General features: G+C 44.2%; 1 protein-coding gene across 1 annotated transcript; it reads left to right on the top strand.

The window, feature by feature from the left end:
• Nucleotides 1–260: 260 nt before the first annotated feature.
• fgfr4 (fibroblast growth factor receptor 4) lies at nt 261–19,569 on the top strand. Its single transcript, XM_034606762.1, has 21 exons — nt 261–980; nt 3,300–3,517; nt 6,654–6,859; nt 6,975–7,125; nt 7,262–7,312; nt 8,391–8,660; nt 8,789–8,878; nt 8,995–9,161; nt 9,270–9,393; nt 10,253–10,443; nt 10,666–10,804; nt 10,939–11,132; nt 11,364–11,509; nt 11,823–11,944; nt 12,048–12,158; nt 12,520–12,710; nt 14,312–14,434; nt 15,138–15,208; nt 15,650–15,787; nt 16,139–16,244; nt 16,668–19,569. The coding sequence occupies exons 2-21, from the start codon at nt 3,430–3,432 to the stop codon at nt 16,842–16,844; spliced, it is 2,856 nt and encodes a 951-aa protein (XP_034462653.1). The 5' UTR covers nt 261–980; nt 3,300–3,429; the 3' UTR covers nt 16,845–19,569.
• Nucleotides 19,570–19,952: the final 383 nt, after the last annotated feature.

The following is a 19,952-nucleotide window of genomic DNA, read 5'->3' as shown; positions in this document are numbered from 1 at the left end:
TTAAAACAGTTAAGTATTGTTACAACAAAATTAAAGTGAAGCAACCACTGGTTTCAACTTGCGCTGTGTCGCTGTGGAGAGGAGGGAGAGGCAGGGGGTCTTGGGTTTTATATGCCAGCTCTTTGGAGAGATGGGGAGGGGGTGTTTTGTGTTGGGGTAACAGCGTACCCCTCCCCTCTCCCTCTCTCTCTCTCTCACCCTCCTCCCTCCTCCCTCCCTCCTGCTGCTCGCCTAGCCGCTCTCACACCATTGTTGTTGTGGCTGTCGTCCGGAGAGCAGCAGAGTGCTGTGTGGAGGGCTGCTGCTGTGTGCATGACGCGATCCCCTCTCTGCTGTTAGAAAGGAGACGGACTGAGGAGGCTGAGCTCCACTGTTCAGCACCACAGCTCAGATCTCACCAGGACAAACTCGCCGGGAAGGGAACTCGCAGGAGCGCGCTGATGCGTAAAGACGCACGAAGAGTTTTATCCAAGACGGTGCTACGGTGTAATCGAGGAGGGACTCTGAACTGGGGGCGCGTTTTACCATCCTATCAGGCTCTTTCTCTCTTTCTCTCACATTCGGATCTTTCTTTTGAGACACCTCCAGAGCAGAGAAAGAGCGGGTGTTCATATGCGTAACTCTGCTTTCTCGCTCCTTGTTCGCTCTCCATGGATTTAGCGCTGTGAGCGACCGCGGCTGCAGTGGACTTTGCCCCCGGGGATCACAGCTCCATCCGCCGGTCACCAGGAGAACCAGCTGTCGCTCATGTTCCAAGAGGGTGCTGCTGCTGTGTTTTTGATGGATTTATAAGCTCACCTCCGTGTTCAACCGGATACTAAACAGCAGAGACCCGCTCACAGACTGCTTTGAACAGGGGGATACCGCAGGAATACAAGAGCTCCAAATGAGGACTTCAGTGTTGACGCATATCGACCGGGACAAGGAGTGATTCCCCCTTGGTGCCAGTCATCAACGGCGAGGACAGACCAGGAGGAAAGGTGGGTGAAAACAGACGGTGACAGCTGGAGATTCCTGGAGAGTTGTTTCATTCATTTTCTGCGGTTGTGGTGAAGTGAGGGTTAGATCACAACTTGAAAAGTCGCTCTAGAAAACTTTGTTTCCAAGCGTCAAATGGTGCAATTAAGGGGTTTTGTGCTTTTTCTTAATTTTAAGACATTTTCTAGACAACATTTATTGAGATAAAGATGGAGAAGATACTTCACAGCTTGACCCAGCAACACACAGCAAATTACTGAATTAATCCACCTTCTGTACAATTAAAATCGGGTTTTCTGAACATGGTTTTGATTTATGGCGAAGTTTGTGTTTTGCAGTGCGCAGAGCCAATCAAGTCACCTATTAGACATTGAACCTTCCACTTGGACTATTTGTCACAGCGGAGTTTGAACCTTGTGGAACCACAGACTCTATTAAGCAAAAATAAAGACACTAATGTTATTAATTTCGTTTGTATTTCACTCACATAACAGTGATACAATGACAACGTGCGTAAAGACAGAAACACCCCTCTTGGATCAGGTCCCTGTCCAGAGGTAAATTGGAGTAATGTGGATTTAATTGGAAGCTTTACAGAGTTTATTGATCTGAGGATGTGTCAGACAATACTCTGCTGAACTGATGTATTGACTGACAGACGGCGGGACACACGTGCCGGTCACTGTACCTATAAAACACACACAGTGACAGGTCTGACTTGTTATAGGTGCATTCAACCCACAAGAGATCAGCGCATTCGTGGCTGATTTATTGACTGTGATTTATGTGACAGAAATGTGCAGTAGCAAACATCAAACATTATTTTAAGAAAGTCCCCACAGTGACGCCCTTCTGTCCAGAAATAGTTTTTTTGGGGGGGATGAAGAGTAGAATACAGTGGAAGTGTTTTGGCTCCAGCTGAACACAGCAGAGTGCAGCCGGCAGCGTGCCAGCGGAATTAGCAGCAGCAGGAGAAAAAAGTTTTCCAGTCCCTTAATTGAGAAAGAATACGTTTCATTCAGCGAGCTGGTTGTTTAAACGGTGTGTGCGTGTGTGTGTGTGTGTGTGTGTGTGTGTGTGTGTGTGTGTGTGTGTGTGTGTGTGTGTGTGTGTGTGTGTGTGTGTGTGTGTGTGTGTGGGCGCGGCCTGCATGCATGGAGCGCAGGCACCAGGGTCTGGCGCCTGTGCGCAGTCGGGCCGACTCGCCACAGCACAAAGATCACTGTATTATTCCTGTAGTGTCACAGTTTATAGTTTGGCTGCGTGAGTGTTTTTGGAAAATTTGATTCTAAGATACCATTATAATAATATCGAAATATCTAAACAATATTTAGTCATTGAATATCCATGCTAACAATATCAAACTTTTAGATGTACATTTTGGACATTGTGAGTTGTTTATAAACTCTTATTTAAATCAAGGAATTTTATTGAAGTTCTTTAATATCAATCAATAAAATAGGTATTCCAGCTAAAGCATCAATGATTAATCTTTAGTGAAGGGATCAGAAAGTTATTTTTAAGCAATAATGCAAAACATAATTATATAGTTCCAACTTCATAATTGAGAGATGTTTGTCGGAAATCATTTGTAGAAAGCATCTTGGGTTTTAGGAAACTGCGATGGATGGGTTTCACTTTTTATTGACCAAATAGTTGATGGGTTGATTTGGAACATCTGTATATGGTCAAGTGTCATACCCAGTCAAATTAATAAATAGGCCCCTGGTTGAGACTGAAGTGAAGTTTAGAGTCTTTCTCAGGCACTAAATGCTGAAATTGAAAGTTTCCACTCTCGCCCTCGAAATCAAAGTTGCTGTAAAGTGTTAAGATGTAGCTCTAAGTACATTATAGTCCTGTTTTTGCTCCAGTGAACAGTCACATATTTTCATTAGTGTTTGGTTCTTCCACCACCTGAAGTCTCATCAGCTGCCGTGCAGTCGAATCTCCACTGCTCCTTCAGATTCTGCAGCTTCCTGGCAGGTTTCGAGTGTTTTCCTAGTAAGGGCCCATTATCCCGGGGCCGACTGAGCACCATCCATTGACAAACAACAGGCGGTAACAGCCCTGCTCCTTATTCATGACGCAGGAGGGCCTGGACAATGTGAGGTGGACGGGACAGTTAGCGGGGACATCTGGTTAAGAATACAGCTGCTCACAGTCAAAACAGGCTCCGTCTTTAACTATCTGCCCCAACAATTGTTTGTGTTTTTTTTTTTTATCTCCACATGGTTGAAAAGTGAACAGAAAAGTTTGTGTCTTTGGCTGCAAGAATCAAGTTTCTGATCAGCCGTCTGCCGTGTGTTTGTTTGCCCTCACAGGATCCAGATTTAGAGACTTTGTGGGTTTCTGAGTATGCCAATGCCAGGGACCGGAGTGTGAGGCCCCATCAAGGCTTCCAACATATACTTCTCCCTTGTAACCGCAAGACACACGCGTCACGTCCAGAAGATGGAGAGGGTCTGCACGTTCTGCGTTCTCCTGCTCTGTGTGATGGACAGAGTCTCGGCCAGGGCCACTGACGAAAGAAGGACTAAAGGTAAGACCTGATTAGTTTTGTTTTTCTACAGATAACAAAAAACACATATTTCTGAAATTGTAAAACATCTCATCTGCTGATACACAGCATTTTCGAGGGAATCATCAGGTTTACAGACAGTTTCCCTCACTCATCTTTGGAGGTTTTGTAGAAATCTGGTTGCATCACTTCTCCCTTTGTCAACATTTGCTTTAGAGAGAAAAGTTCAATTCCAGAAGAAAGGGGTGTTTTGTGTGTCAGCACTTGTATGTATCTGTGAAGGTTTCGATTGTTCCACTTTCGGGTCTTATTTTAGCCCCCAGAGGAGGTCCAGGTGACAGCAAAAATGGCAGGGAGGCTGAAGCCATGTCTTGGAAGGAGTGAAGGGGGAGGAAAAAAAAGGCGCTCAGTGTTTTTGCTGCTGTAAACTGTGCTACCTGATCCATCCGCGGCCCTGGGGCTCGGAAGTGTAAATCTGCCTGGCTGCGTGCCAGCTGTAGAGGATGAAGAGGGGCGGGGGCGTTACAGGGGCTCTTTCATTGATGCTTTTCAAAAAGACGTCGATGCAGTAAATCAGTCGTCAGTTTAAAATTCCATCAAAATGTTTTTATTGAGTGTACTGGAGGTCTAAGTGTATAACAGAGCCAGCACTTTTCAACATTAAAACATACGATTTTGATCATTCTGCGATGAGGGAACTGGTTGTGTAAGTCAGATTAATAGGAAAGCATTTTTGAAACCTGTGCGTGGTTTGATTAAAGACAAACTGGATTGTCGTCCCGAGGCGTCGGGCTCAGAAGTTGCCTCCTTTCCTTCTTGGTGGCCCCACTTTGTACTGCGGGGCCAAGCGGGGCCAGCTGGGGCTTGCTCTGCAGACCATAATGTGCAGGAAACACCTCGCAGGTTCATTTAAAGTAAAGAGTCAAAGTGGGACAGATAACACAGAGACATGTTGGTCGTAAAACATGAAGATTCCACCAGTGGAGACATCATCTCAACTTTAATTGAGCCCCCTGAAGGAGATGATGGTTTTTTTTTGATCATTCAAAAAAAAAGGTTTAAAAAGGAAGCCTCAATCTCCACAAGCAAACGTCATTATAAGTGTTCTGTGGCTCAGTGGAACAGCTGCAGGTTTCTTTTAAGATTTTGCACAAATGGTGCATTTGAAAAAATTCAGTCAGTATAGGCCACAGTTATTAAAATTACTGCACTGAATCCTGGATGGACTGATGGGTCGAGATTGTTGTGTCACTAGAAAAGTTTGGATTCAATTCTACCATGAATCAAAGTTTCAGTTAATTAATCTAATTGTTGATTAATATGTAAATGTTATCGGAGAAAACGTGGCTTTAGTTGAAAGGAGAAGATAATGACTGAGAGGAGATAAGAGAGAAGACAGTAACCCGGGGGGGGGGGGGGGGGGGGGGGGCGCTAGTAGAGACTCTACCACCTCCTCAAAGACGACTTCAGGTGAACTGAGGTTGCAGGAGTCAGAGGGTCACAGTCGTCTGATTGATTTCATACATCTAACAGAGCTTTTATTAATCTCCTTTAATGTTTCTTTTTGTGTTTTCAGTCATATTGCCAAATCAGATAAAGCCCTATTAAACCGCTGAGCTCTCCAAATATAATTATACATTTAATGTTTATATTTGATGTTACAAACCCACAAAGGATACCTGGAATGGTAAATCTTGGCAACAAAAAAATGTTCTCACGCACAGCAAACCAAACTAAGGAAATTAGCCAAATTCGTTTTTTACACCCTTATCAGTGCATGAGGAATTAGAGTTTTATATTTATATATTCATACATACAGTAACACTTAAATATATATATAATAGCAGAGAACTGTAAAGTAAAACCTTTAAACTGACCTGATTGGAGTAAATTCTGTAAATCCTGAGGGAGAGTAGCCAATCCGGAACAAGACAGGAAATTCTCCTGGTAATAATTTGGTATGAAGTGCATATTATTGGGCTCTGCTGGCTCGGGGCATGAATGCCTGCTCATTGTCCCAACTGGTTTCCACTGATGGCTCTGCTGCCAGCCCAGCCGGCTGGGTGACTGCCTGGCTCGCACCAGCTGAGTGGTTTGTTTGTGTTGTGTTGTGTTTTGTTTGCCCCCTCGCCTCTGGGTGACAATTCACACTCTGCCGCAAGTTCAACTGCAGGGCACCATCCCTGTCTCTGCAAGTTCATTAGCATGGCTGCAAGTGTGTGTGTGTGTGTGTGTGTGTGTGTGTGTGTGTGTGTGTGTGTGTGTGTGTGTGTGTGTGTGTGTGTGTGTGTGTGTGTGTGTGTGTGTGTGTGTGTGTGTGTGTGTGTGTGTGTGTGTGTGTGTGTGTGTGTGTGTGTGTGATTTACTGTTGATTACTGGTTCTACTGTGTTCAAGTTTGCTCCATTAGAGGGAAACAAGTGGCTTGTTGGGATCTCATATATTTAATATAATGAACACAGTTTCTCAAACGAAACAGATTGAATGATAAGTGCGCTCACATTATAACTCACCACCAAGACCTTTCCATCAGTCAGCTCTCCTTTTGGCTGCTTTGACCAATCAAAGATTTTAGATTTTATTCACGAGGTTGTAGCCGAGTATTTGTTCCTGAAAGCATCGCCTCTACGTGTACTCTGGGCGATTGGGGGAAAAAAGCAGCACTTCACTCCAACAAGGGAACAGATTGCCTTTTCACTAAGCACTCGCAGGAAGCAATCAGACAGAAAATTGCCCTGGAAAATTGCTCGTTCTGAGTGACTGAGCAGTAAGCGAGGTCCCTGGCCAGGGCGGACATATGCTCCAACAAGTGAGCGGGCAAGCACACAAATGGACAAGTGACCCACTGAATGGATAGCACTGTGGCTGATGGTGACACGATAGTAGCCGGGTTATCGCAGCTCTCTATCTCCAGTTCCTGGTAGTATTAAATGACAGTGGTTGTTTAGAAACATGCTGTTCTGATGCCAAACCTTTCAGAGGTAAACTGAAACTGGCTGATTGTGTTTTGACAATTTTCGTCTTGTTCACTTGGGGCGCACTCAGACCAAGGAGGCTTGTAACCAAATTCCTCATTCAAAGTGAAAATCATAAAAAAACATTCACAATAAGGTGAAGAAATGTTAATTATTTCTTATATCTTTTCCTGTTTTTTCTCAGCTCCTCTTGGTTCTCCAGTTCTGCGGATCTCCAGGCCTCTGATAGTGCCAGGTTATCCAGAAAACACCACAGCGGTGGTGGGTGGTCAGGCAAATCTGGTGTGTAAAGTCCACAGGCCGACATCCACCAAGGTGCAGTGGTTGAAGACGGACGTCAGTGCCCCAGGACGAAATCAGGGAGGACCCCCACACGTCAGAGCTCTGACCGTAAGAAGCCAACATATTCCACAGAAATCTCCAGTGTTATATGTTCTACTTGGACGGTATTTTGATTATATTATCATCATTAAAAAGTTGTTTAAATAATCTCTCTTCCACGCAGGCCCTGCAGAGCAATGCATCCAAGGTGTACACCCTGCATCTGTTCAACATCACTGTGGAGGATGCAGGAGAGTACGTCTGCATGGCTGAGAGCATTCACGCAGGAGAGACGGTACAGGCCATGCAGTCGGCGTGGCTGGACGTCCTGCCTGGTGAGACACACGCATAAATTACTAGTTTCTATAATTGTGACAACGGCTGGACGGCTTCGTCAAGTTTCCCAAAGCAGCACAATAGGGCATTCATCATAGAGCAGAGTTGTCTAACCTCAACTTTTCTCTTCTGCAGGTACCATCATTTCCCAGACAGAGGATCTCACTGCTGCTGAAATCCCCACAGGTAAAACCACTTTCTGATATGAAGAGTCTCAAAATGTTTTAGTTGCAAAAACACAATCAGTTGTCGGTTATAATATTCTCTATTTGTCAAAACTCTGTTAAAGCATTGTAAGATCTTTGTGGGGGTGTTCTCTGTGGTAGGGTTAGGGATGCGGTGTGTTACATCGACAGGTGTTCCTATTAGTTTGTCCACCCCATTCAAATCTCCATACAACCCAATAAAGGTCAACAGCACCGCAAACGTTTCCCTCCAAAATGATCTTAAAGTGTAATCAACACTTCTTCAACACAGTTTAAACAAAAACTAAACATTAAAACCTTTATTTAGTCAAAGCTACATGTTTCTTAGTGTAGCTATGGCATTTACAACCTTTTCCACTGATTGAAGTGAAGGGAATGGGTGACAGTTAATCCCTTTTGGTGTCTGTAAAGTTAAAAAAAACAAGTTTGTAAAACCCTGAAAAGAGAGAGCCGACTGTTGAGGGCAGTATGGCGGCCATCTGTGCCAGCTCAATCACCAGTGTCCTCCTCTCCGGGCTCGAACGATCGTCTTTCCTCCCTCCGCTCACTTAGATCTCCAGTGAACCTTCACCGCCCCTCAGATTCACGCTCCGTCCACTGTCATGCTGCAACATGTTCATTAGCCTCAGTTTCTCTTCATCCTTGTTTCTTTTCTTGGTCTTTTTTTTCTTCGAGTTTGTGGTGTAAACTAGATCGCTCTCAGTCTCACAATAATCCACAGAGGAACAAAAAGATGAGGAGGGGGGGGGGGGGGGGGGGGGGGGGGGGGTGGAGGGGGGCTGGGTCAGTTAGACCTCCCTGATCTCCATGGTAATTCCATTGTGTGTGAGTGTGGGGATGGGAGGTAACGGGGCTGAAGAGTTGAAGGTCATAGTTGAGGGGGTGGCTATGCTTAGAAGAGGAGATGAAGAAATTACTTGTTGGCTGGTTCTCTCTTTGTGGTGATATAAGTTAGAGACCCAAAGAAATAGAAAAGTTGATGATACGTTGAAACAATAAGAAGTAAAGTATGCATCATGAACATCAAAGTAAGAGGGTTTGATGTTTGGTTTCAACAGACGCTCTGGAGGAGCTGAGCGAGGACACCACAGAGCATCTTCTTCTAGAGCCGGGCAACGTGCTGAAACTGCGCTGTGACATGAGCACCCGGCCCGGCATGGCAGTTAACTGGTACAAGGAGGGAGTTCGTGTTATGCCTACACCCCGGATCCAGATCCGCGGCATCATCATGGAGATCACAGACGTAACATACGAGGATTCAGGCGTTTACGTTTGTGTTCTCCGCGGAACCAAAGAGCCTGTGAGAAACTTCACCATCACTGTAACAGGTGAGGACACTGACACTGTGGTGTATTGCATTAAAAACTGTCAGGGTTAGATTTGGGATAAACATGGTTGAGGTTAGTTCTGTGTCTTTTTGTCTCTCCTCATTTGACTTTATTTTTCATGTCTCCAGACTCATTGGGGTCAGGAGACGATGACGAGGACAACGGCTTGGAGGACTCATCAGCTGAGATCGAAAATGACCAGGTTTACTTTTCCAGAGGTGTGTTGCTTGTTTGCTTAGTAGCTGTAATCCTTAACGATTTAGTACAACTCAGTGTTCAGACTTGATCAGAACATTCTGACTAATGGCTCAATGGCTGGTCTTTGTTCATTCAGGTCCTTATTGGACCCACACCCAGCGTATGGAGAAGAAGCTGTACGCCGTTCCCGCCGGCAACACAGTGAAGTTCCGTTGCCCAGCCATGGGGAGCCCCATGCCAAACATTCGCTGGCTAAAAAATGGACGAGAATTCAGAGGAGAGCATCGCATTGGGGGCATTAAGGTTAGAACGGTTGCAGAGTGTGATGATTATTTGCTCAGCTACTATTTAGGCTTCATCGTTCTCCAAGTTTCTATCTAAACCAATCTTCTTTGGTTTTTCTTTGGGTAGCTGAGACACCAGCACTGGAGCCTGGTGATGGAGAGTGTTGTTCCTTCAGACAGAGGAAACTACACCTGTGTGGTGGAGAACAAATACGGCTCCATCACTCACAGCTACGTCCTCGATGTCCTCGGTAAGACATGATGATGTACAAACAATCTGTTTATGTGTTTGTGTCTCAATACTTAATAACTGTCACCTACTAATGCTTAGCGCTTATTCTTTAAACCTAAATTTCATTGCTTTGAGATCAGCTGAAAATATTTATGGCAGCAATAGCAACAATTATTAGTCAGCATGTCTTCAAATAAAAGCCTCCAGTCTGAGAGAGGTGAGAAGCAAAGGGGTGAGCAGAAGGTGACAGGGGCGCCTGGCGTCCTCCCTGCCGGGCAGGATGTGGACAGTCAGGCGTCCACACCAGTTTTCTACCTGACCTGTCACAGCAGATCAAGGGCTGCAGTTTATTTGTTCATTTGTCCGCTGCCTGTCCAGCACGGGGTCAGTTTCTGTCCTCGTCGACGGGGGGAGAGGACTAACGAGACAACTAACGAGATCAGAGAGCGAGAGTAGCCGCAGATCAAAGAGACCCCGGCAACCAGCTGACAAAGAGCCACACTAATGGAACCAATTTCCATCCCAAAATGACATTTCTGCTCTTTTGCCAGCACACAAACACATTATAGGTGAGAGTGGCTGTTGGTCATTTTTAGACATTTGCTTGCATGACTGTTAAATGGTCAAATATCTGGATGTTTTAGCCACAGTTCGGTATGATTCCAGTTTGTCCTGCCTACACAGACTCCTGGTGTGAGGGGTGTTTCTGAGACTTGCAGAGTTAAACCATGCTTGGCAGATCAGATTCTCTGTCTCCATGTTTCAGGATCACCTTTGAACTGTTGCTCTGAGAATAAAGGGAATCATTTCAGCTCTGATTGGTTCCTCTGGAGTCTCTTCACTTTACTCATGTCTTCTCCGATATGTTCTCCACACAGAGCGCTCCCCCCACAGGCCCATCCTGCAGGCTGGTCTACCAGCCAACACTACAGCAGTGGTAGGCAGTGACGTCCAGTTCCACTGCAAGGTCTACAGCGACGCCCAACCTCATATCCAGTGGCTCAAACACATTGAAAGAAATGGCAGCCGCTATGGTGTGGACGGGACACCTTACGTTCAAGTTCTCAAGGTTGGTGACATACATCAGGTGTTTTGATCAGTAGACAAGTACAAACTCTGCTTTGAAATGTTAAGAGTTTCTGGAAAAATTTTCAAAAATAACTGCTGTTTAGTAAGTGTTTGCTTCTGTTTTTTTTTTAAAGAAAAAAGGGGAGGACTGGGAAGGCATTGAATTTTAATAATTGTTGTTAACTAATCTTTTATGTAATTTTTCTGCTCATGTTTTATGAAGACTGGCAGTCTGAACATGTCAGAAGTTGAGGTGCTCTACCTGTCCAAAGTTACCATGGAGGATTCTGGAGAGTACACCTGTCTGGCTGGAAATTCAATTGGTTTTGCCCATCAATCTGCTTGGCTGACCGTCCTCTCAGGTAAACGACAGAGGCGACTGAAGGCAATATGACTTAGCGCTGGAAAGATGTTACTTAGTTGCATGCCCTGTTGTGGTGTCAACAATCCTTGAACATAAGTATCTAAAGCGTTTTTGGTAAAAATCTTTCTACAGAGGAGGAAGCAGCTGATGCCTTGGACACCTTGGAGACCAAGTACACCGACATCATCATCTACGCCTGTGGTTTCCTGGCTCTGATCATGGCCATCGTCATTGTGGTGTTGTGTCGAATGCAGGTCCACCCCAGAAGGGAGCCGTTTGATGCTCTTCCTGTCCAGAAGCTCTCCAAGTTCCCTCTTCGCAGACAGGTATGAGGCAGTGTGCATGTTGGGAAATTCGGTCTTTGTTCACTAACAGATGCTTTGGCAAATTGTCGATGACATGAGGCCAGGGTACGTTTGAATCTTCTTACAAAGCAAGTATAAATAGCTTGCAGTGGTCAATGGGGTCAATGGCTGTTCCAAATTTCCAAACTCGAAACCTTCCTGTATGTTACTTGTTGTTAACTAAATTATAATTTTCTGCATCTCCTCTTTCAGTATTCAGTTGACTCCAACTCATCAGGGAAGTCCAGTGCGTCTCTGATGAGAGTGGCTCGCCTTTCCTCCAGCTGCTCTCCCATGTTGGCTGGAGTAATGGAGTTCGAGTTGCCTTACGACCCAGACTGGGAGTTCCCGAGAGAGAAGTAAGATGCAGCAAATATTTTTGGAAAGAAATAACACCTACTCTTCAATTGAATTTAGTATCAAAAGGATTTGAGTTGGCCGATTACAAAGCGAGACAGAGGGTCACTAAATTTAGCTTGGCTGCTGGGATCCAGACTAATTTAAACATTGTAGTCTTGCAGCATGTGGGGACCTAAAAAGAAACAAGTCCGCAGCCCATTTTTGGCTCTGCCCAACCCATGTTTTAAGAAACCAGAGCCCCAAATTATGTATATGTACAGTTTTCATTTGGATATACTTATTTTCACTAACTCTCAATCTTTCTCTCTCTAGTCTAACATTGGGCAAACCTCTTGGAGAAGGCTGTTTTGGTCAGGTGGTCAGAGCTGATGCATATGGCATCAGCAAGGATGGTACAGAAGCGGCCAACACTGTAGCAGTTAAGATGCTCAAAGGTAGGAATGAAATGATACACCCACAAAAATACTCCCAAAGATTAGCTAACGTCTGCTGTCAGTGACAAAGTCACGGTTGTTTAAATGTAAATGTTTCCCTCAGATGATGCCACAGACAAAGATCTGGCAGATCTCATCTCGGAGATGGAGCTGATGAAGGTGATGGACAAACACAAGAACATCATCAACCTGTTGGGAGTCTGCACACAAGATGGTGAGTGTCTGATACTCGACTAAAAACTTTATTATTATTGCATACCTGTAAATTTAATTAAAGGTATCTGTTAGCTTGTGATTCATCAAATAAAACTGATCTTGGCTCTTGAGTCGATGTTTAGAGCAATAATAAAAGGACAGCATCTCCCTTGTTAACGCAAATTACGTCTCACACACACACACACCCTTATTTTCGACAGAAAACAATGCCTTTCCATTATCTTGCTCCATTGTTATTGTAAATCTAAACCCACCAGCCTAATCTAGTCGGTGTTTCAACTTTGGTGGTCCCAACCCATAAGGCTCAACCAACAATAGTAACAACCCCGTCCTTCATTCTGCTTGTGTTCTCCCCTCAGGCCCTCTGTACGTTCTGGTGGAGTATGCCTCCAAAGGCAGTCTGAGGGAGTACCTGCGGGCCCGGCGACCTCCAGGCATGGACTACACCTTTGATGTGACCAAGGTGCCTGAGGAGCAGCTCACCTTCAAAGACCTTCTGTCCTGTGCCTACCAGGTGGCCAGAGGGATGGAGTACCTGGCCTCTAAAAGGGTACGTTCACTTTTAAAGAGTTAGAGGCTGTAGCAGCAGAGTTTCTGAGTATGTGAGTCTGTTGGTCATTTATTTGTGCTTGTTTGTCTTGTTTGTAGAGTTGCTCTATGTGGGCCAAGGAGTTGCTTTACAATTGATTACCAGTTAACAAGAGTGTAGCAGAAACTACTTGCATGACTGCATGGCTCCACATATAACTTCTAATATAAACAGTAGAAATTATAATTGTTCACTGTAATGCAAGCCAGATGGTGGATTTATGGATTGGGGTGCTCTTAAGGAACTTTCACATTATAAGCTTCAGCCCCATTGGGGATGTTTACATATCAATTTTCATTACAGTTTCATGTGGCCACATCCCCGGCCAGGAAATACAGCCACAAAATGAAAGCAGGATTGCAAAATGCTCAATATTTGTGGACGTCTTGATTTTATAAGGGGCTGTAATATCAGAAGTTTGGTTTTGACTTGAATGGAAGTGTGATTATCATCAAGTTCCTTTGTGTGATTCAGTGTTTTTTTATTTGGGCACTTGGCCTTCAGATGAATGAGCTTGGTTCAGACGGTTTGGAATGGCAGCTCCATTTCTTTCCTTTCCCCCCATCTCTCTTGTCGTCCTCTCTGCCTCTGTCTGTCCCTTTCGTTCCTTTCTTCCCATTCCCACCCCCTGTGTTTGAGGTCCTTTCATTTTCCCAGCATGCACTCTGTCTGTGTGCTTCTTATCAACACGTCTCTTTGTCTGCCAGCCGGTGTCTCAGACAGGCATTCCTGAACAGAAAGCTGCTGCAGCTTCAGCCCTGTTTACTCTCCTCCATCCATCTGTCTGTCCCTCCATCGCCGGGCTTTGTCCTTTTTAGCGCTGCCATAAATCTGTTAGCAAACAGGCAGCAGAACCATCGTTTGGGTGTAGGCATCAGGTTTCTGGCTCTACGGCCTCCGAAGAATGCAGAAGCCTGAAACTAACCCTCCATTATGGGGAGACCCACAAACCAAGAGTGGTTCATTTCGCATGTCCCCACAAATCCCACATCTATTTCGAATGAAAACCAAAATAAACTTAATGACATCCATTCAATGTGGGCAAACAGGGCCTTTCTTTTTTTTCCCTCCCAAATAGTTGTTTTTTCTTCAAACTCTGGGGTTTCTATATAAAGACATTTTAATTTTGTTGCATTCTATAAACTGAGGCCCTGTGTGTTGAATTTAGTCTCCTGAGTCTTTTGCAGTGAATAATTCCTACCTTCCATACCTTCATGTTTTTGCATGGTCTCTCCAAACCACAGCCTGGAGCAGACAGAAACATGTCATATTACACGTGTAAATTCAAATGAATATAAAACCATGGGAAAGTAAATTTAGTTCTTCTATGGTTTGAAATGTAAATGAATGCCTTTGCCAATGGGAGAGCAGATACACCACAGAGAGAAAAGAAACAAGAAAACAATGTATTCGGCCCATTTTCTCAATTAAATCTCTGAGCACATTAGCCAGGACCATTTCAACTTTATGCTAATCTTCTAATCTGGAGACCCAGCAGTTGGCCTAAAGCTCATTTTCAGGGCTTTTGTCATACTTAAATTCCCTCTCTCCTCTCTCCGCAGTGCATCCACAGAGATCTGGCAGCCAGAAACGTTCTGGTGACAGAGGACAACGTGATGAAGATCGCCGACTTTGGCCTGGCCAGAGGAGTCCACCAGATCGACTACTACAAGAAAACCACCAACGTGAGTGACAGTTGTACAGCGGCACATTTTCAGGAATCACAGTGACTCCCGTGACTTTCCAGTGGTTGAATGATGTTTTCCAGTAGCTAACATGCGGGACAGTCGAATTACCACCCTTCTTTTACTTTTCCACAGTTGCAAAGCTAAGATGTTGTCATCTTATTGCAGATTTGAGAGGGGGGATATTTCCCTGCTTTTCTTGAATGTATTTTCCTAAATGTTCAGCCCCAAGTTATGGTTGTTGCCTTAAATGTAAATCAGGTAGAAGATCAGATGTTTAAACCTCTGACCTTCTGAAATTGCCCCTCAGTGAAAATAAAGGAACCATCAAGATATTGGGATTGTTAAAAGGTTAAAGTGTAAAGCTGGTTGTTTGTAAAAAAAAAAAGTCCTCTCCAACCCTGCTTGTAAACATGTCTGCTCCCCAGCCAGGTTCCTCCTGCCTGGCTCCTCTAACAGCTTTAATACTCCTCAAGACAGATGTCTGATGTTTTCCTCTGATTGGCAGCAGCCTTAATGGGACTTAATTAGTAAAGCGGGGAGACTGGGATGGAGGAGGGGGGGGGGGGGGGGGGGGGGATTGTGAGGGGAGGGGGGAGGCATGGAGAGACATGGAGTGAGAGTGTGTGGTGTTGAAAAAATGTTTACAGTGAGACAAAAAAAGAAAAATGTGGCTCTTAACGTTTCCATGTCCGCTCTGCAGGGACGGCTGCCGGTGAAGTGGATGGCACCAGAGGCCTTGTTTGACAGAGTCTACACACACCAGAGCGACGTGTAAGTTCAACTTCTCAAAAGTCTCAGCAGCAGGAAAACTTGAAGTGCTTTACAACAAAGACTAATATGTCAGCTGTTGTGATTGTATGTTATACCTCTTGTACACCAGAATTAGCAGGTACATGCAGGTTTTTTCTTACGCAAGTTAACACACTCAAAAAGGCAACTGACTCTTTTCTCATTACAGCATCAGCGTCTAGATTGTAGAAATAAAGATGAAGTTAGAAATTATAAATTAGCGTTTTCACCCATGTGTTTCCATCACTGCCGATAAAAACCTAAAATGTCGAGTCAATCAGACCCGGTAGTGAATTCGCATTACCAATGAAAACTAGGTGTAATGTTAAATTGATGTCTGTCAGGCTTCAGTCATCCTTCTACACCACAGTGGACTAAATTAAATACGTGTCTTATCATTAATCTTCTCTCTCCTGTCCCCAGGTGGTCGTTTGGCGTCCTGATGTGGGAGATCTTCACGTTGGGTGGCTCGCCGTACCCCGGCATCCCAGTGGAAGAGCTCTTCAAGCTGCTGAAAGAAGGACATCGAATGGACAAACCCTCCAACTGCACACACGAGCTGTAAGCAGGCGCTCTTCCTTTTTATTTTCCACTGTTAGCAGCCATGCCCGTTTACGCCCACATCCACACCAGCCAAAAGAGTCTTACATTAGGCCTATAAGCCACTTTGTGAAATGTGTTTAGTCAGGAGGAAAGTTATTTCTATATATTTGCTGTGGTGAGCTTGTGCTCAGAGCTTATTTCAAAGAGTGTTTGTTTGGATAATCAATATCTTTTAGGGGCAAATGTAACTTCACCAGCCACTGTATCTCTGAAATACATTTTCACACATCTTTTCCAACGTCATCTGTGTTGAAAGTTTCTCATTGAGTGCAGAAATAATTTTTCCCGTGTTTGTGTTTTCTTCCGCAGCTACATGATGATGCGTGAGTGCTGGCATGCTGTTCCCACCCAGAGACCGACCTTCAAACAGCTGGTGGAGGAGCTGGACAAAGTGCTGCTGTCCATCTCTGACGAGGTGGGCTTCAAACACACACACACACACACATACACACACACACACACACACACACAAACATGCAGACATGTTAACGGATCCATTTGTGAAGATGCACACGCGCATTTTCCTCTTCTTCTCCGTCACAATCTGCTGTCCAGATGTCTTCAGGACACAATGCATACAGAGCAGATTTTTAAATGGCAAGCAACACAACTCTGTCTAAAATGCTTTTGTAAAAAGCCAAAACTCTTTCAGCTTAAATTGGAATTGTTGATTGTAAAATGCATGTCTATAGTGATGTGGTGGACTAATGAAAAGCAGTCTGGTTGCCAGTGAGAACTTGCCAAATTGGATTTCCTATTCAATTTATTTTGCTGACTATTTTAGAAATAATTAAATGTGTCTTTTTCTGGTTTTCTTACGAATTTCCTCTCCCCTCAGTACTTGGACCTGTCGACGCCCTTCGAGCAGTACTCGCCATCATGTGAGGACACATCTAGCTCCTGCTCCTCCGACAACGACTCCGTTTTTACCCATGATGCCTTGTCCACCGACCCCTGTCTCCTGGGCTACCAGGACGTGCGTTCCAGGATAGATATGAAGACAGCACTCCGATAGGCACCCGCACATAAACACACATGAACGACTTTGGGCTTTCAAGTGAAGCAACACATCTACTGGCAGCCACACTGGAGGTCCACTACAGCATTTCTAAAGTTAAGGCAAAGCTTTAATTCTCATTAGGTTTTACATTGGACCTCCATTATGGCGCCAGACAAAGCCCTTAGATGTAGGTGGGCATCTGTTACACACAAATACACACAAAGACACGTGTGCACATGGAGCACTGAGGCCAGTGGGCTTCATTACTAGGTGGAGTTTAGTAGGAAAACCTTTCATCCTGGGCAGAAGAACGAGCAGAAGAAAAGACGACAAACAAAACATGGTACTTTGGACTATCAGCTCTGGCACTGTGCCCGAGAACAGCTGTAACGTTGGAAAACTGCGGCACTAAACACAACCGAAGAGACCCTGGTACTCAAAACGGCTCGAAATGCTTTCTTTGATCAAGTCTCCTTCAGAGAGGCCAAGGACAATGATCTCCTCACATAAACTCAACCAGAAACCAGGGTTTGAAACCCCGGTGATAAAGACATTTTAACGTGAAAAAAAAAAGATTTATTTTGCTATGATAAAAAAGAAGAAACTGATTGTTAAATATAAATCTCTCTATATAAGATTATTTTACTTTTGTGTTGCTTATTTAAAAAGAAAAACGGTCTTAAATCTCAGGATCTCTCGTGCTAAGAACTTGCTGTTGCATCAGCAAAGTGCCTGAAGTTATAATTTTCCTGTGAAGATATTAGAATATAAAAATATTGTATGTACATATCAACAGCAGAAAGACGATTGCCTTTTATAAATTATTCTGAATGACACAGAAATGAAGGTTAGTGGCGGCAAAAAGGAGAGAGGGATTTAATCAAGTGTTTCCAGTGCCAAACCTGTCGCCGCTGTCACTGTCTATGTTCAGGTTTCATTCCAAAATGACACAAATCACTATTTCTTAACACAAACATTTTGACTATTGACCTCTTTTAATTTGAATTTTCCAGACATTAAATCCAAGAAATCTAAATACAGCATTGGGGTCACTCCCAAATCATGACACTAGATGTCGAAATTCGATAAACATTGTCTAAAAACAGCCTTACATGTTACGTCAACAAACCACATTTTCCATTGACGTCCTCAAATGTTTGTGGTAAAAAAGAAAATACGGTTTGGGACTTGAATAATGGTTTAAAGTTTTTGGAATGAAACCCCCCATTTATGATTTTGTACTAAACTGCTGCGGCCTCCAGCCCAAGAAAACAATGTGTGGGTAAATATCAGAAAGAGCCCAGTTATTGTTGCTGTTGTCTGACGAAAACCACAGATTTTCAAAACTATTTGGACATGAAGTAAAAAGATTTCTCTCACAGCTTCTCACGGCTGTTTGAAACGAGGTTGGATCCGGTCTCCGAACCTCTAAAGGTCACGAGACAGACTCGTTTACAAGTAAAGACGACCACGTGAACTGTCCTGAGACAACATCTTGTGGTCTTCCCTCTAACAACAGCTTTCCCTCAGTCTGCGCCTACTCGCTGTATTGTCAGAGACAGTAGTGTGTCCGTGGTGGGACTCGTCCTGAAAGGAGGACTGACGATTCGGCTGTGTGGGACTCTGTGGGGAGCTGGGCCGGGCCCACTGTTCACTGCTGAACAAGGAGAGGAGATCAGGGAGGGGGGGGGCACTGAATGTGAAAGCCAGTGTGATTGATTTCAAATAGAGGAGAAGGGGGAGGGAGCCTCCTTTGTCTGCCTGTAACCCCTCACCCAACCCAATCTGTTGGTGAGGGGTCCTCAGGTCCGCAGCCTGGCCGGACAATGAAGGCTTTGCAGGCTTAATGGGTGCGACTACGGACCAGAGGGAGTTTTTGGGGGGGTGGTGGCGGTGTGGGGATGGCTTGGGCTTGTTTGCAAATGAAGAGGCTCTTATTATGGTAATGTGTCCTCTTCTCTCCCAAAACGCCCCTATCTTTATCCAAGGCCACCATCTTTTAAATTACAAATCTTAACTCACGTTTGCTGCTCCGCCGCTGCCGCCAGGACCAGCTGCAGAAATTTCCCCAGTGGTGTAAAATGCCAACTGAGTCCCAGTCCGCCTCCCGAACCTGGCACCACAATTCAGACACAGACACAATAACCATTGACAAAATTGACATTGTGAAATATCTGTCTCCAGATCTGTGGAAAACACAAAGAAGCACATTCAGTAATTGTAACGCCTCATTTGAATTAATTGATTTCAGTCTGAAATTTGGTTGCTTTCAATGCTGGTGAAACACAAAACCTCAAACTAAATTTAATTCGGTTAATCTCGCCATCACAACATGCTCCATTACTCTCTCCTCTTTTTTTCCCCCCGTCAGATGGTGGAAAGTTTCGGTTTTCATTCCAAGATGCTTTAAATTCATCATTTAGTATCTTGCCATGTGCAAACCCAGTCAAGCATTTTGTCTAAGAAGGATTAACATATCAACTCTGCTCATTTTGTTTGCATTTTATGCTGCCGGTCCCCTCGTGACAGCTGGTGTCGCTCATTTTGGAATGAAGCTCTTTTACATTTACACGAAGTGTCCGGACACATATGCATCTCTACATTCCAGTTATCCCAGATACAAAATTGTAAACAATCACAATGTTCTTAAAGATTTCCTCAAGAGAATTATTTTAGAAATATCTAATTTATTTGTTTATTGTTGTGTTTTTATATGAAATAAAGTATAATTTAAAACAAAGCTGCTCTGTTTCTCTGCCTCTGTGTTTGCTTAAAGAAATGGCAGCTGAGTCTGACAGGCTGGAAAATAACCAGACTCAGTGTGGAAGCCAAGAAAATGCCCTGATTCAGGGCAAGTTGTTATCGCTCTCATCAGCTAATACTGGCCACACTGAGGTTTTTATTTGAAACCTGCAAAAACAGATGAGTTCTTTATTTGCATTCGGAACGGTGGGGGAAAAGGTCAAAGCCCCAGGAACAAGTTAGTAAGCTTGTCTGAGGTGGAAATATCAATACTCCTACAACTACTACTGATACTACGACTGCAACAACTACTACTACTACTTATAATAATAATAATAACAATAATAATAGTGTAATTGACTGCAATGGAAACAGAATTAG

This window comes from Hippoglossus hippoglossus, chromosome 14 (assembly GCF_009819705.1).
Source record: "Hippoglossus hippoglossus isolate fHipHip1 chromosome 14, fHipHip1.pri, whole genome shotgun sequence".
NCBI lineage: Eukaryota > Metazoa > Chordata > Actinopteri > Pleuronectiformes > Pleuronectidae > Hippoglossus > Hippoglossus hippoglossus.
Note: the sequence above shows the minus strand (reverse complement) of the source record. Positions and strands in the feature narration are given on the sequence as shown.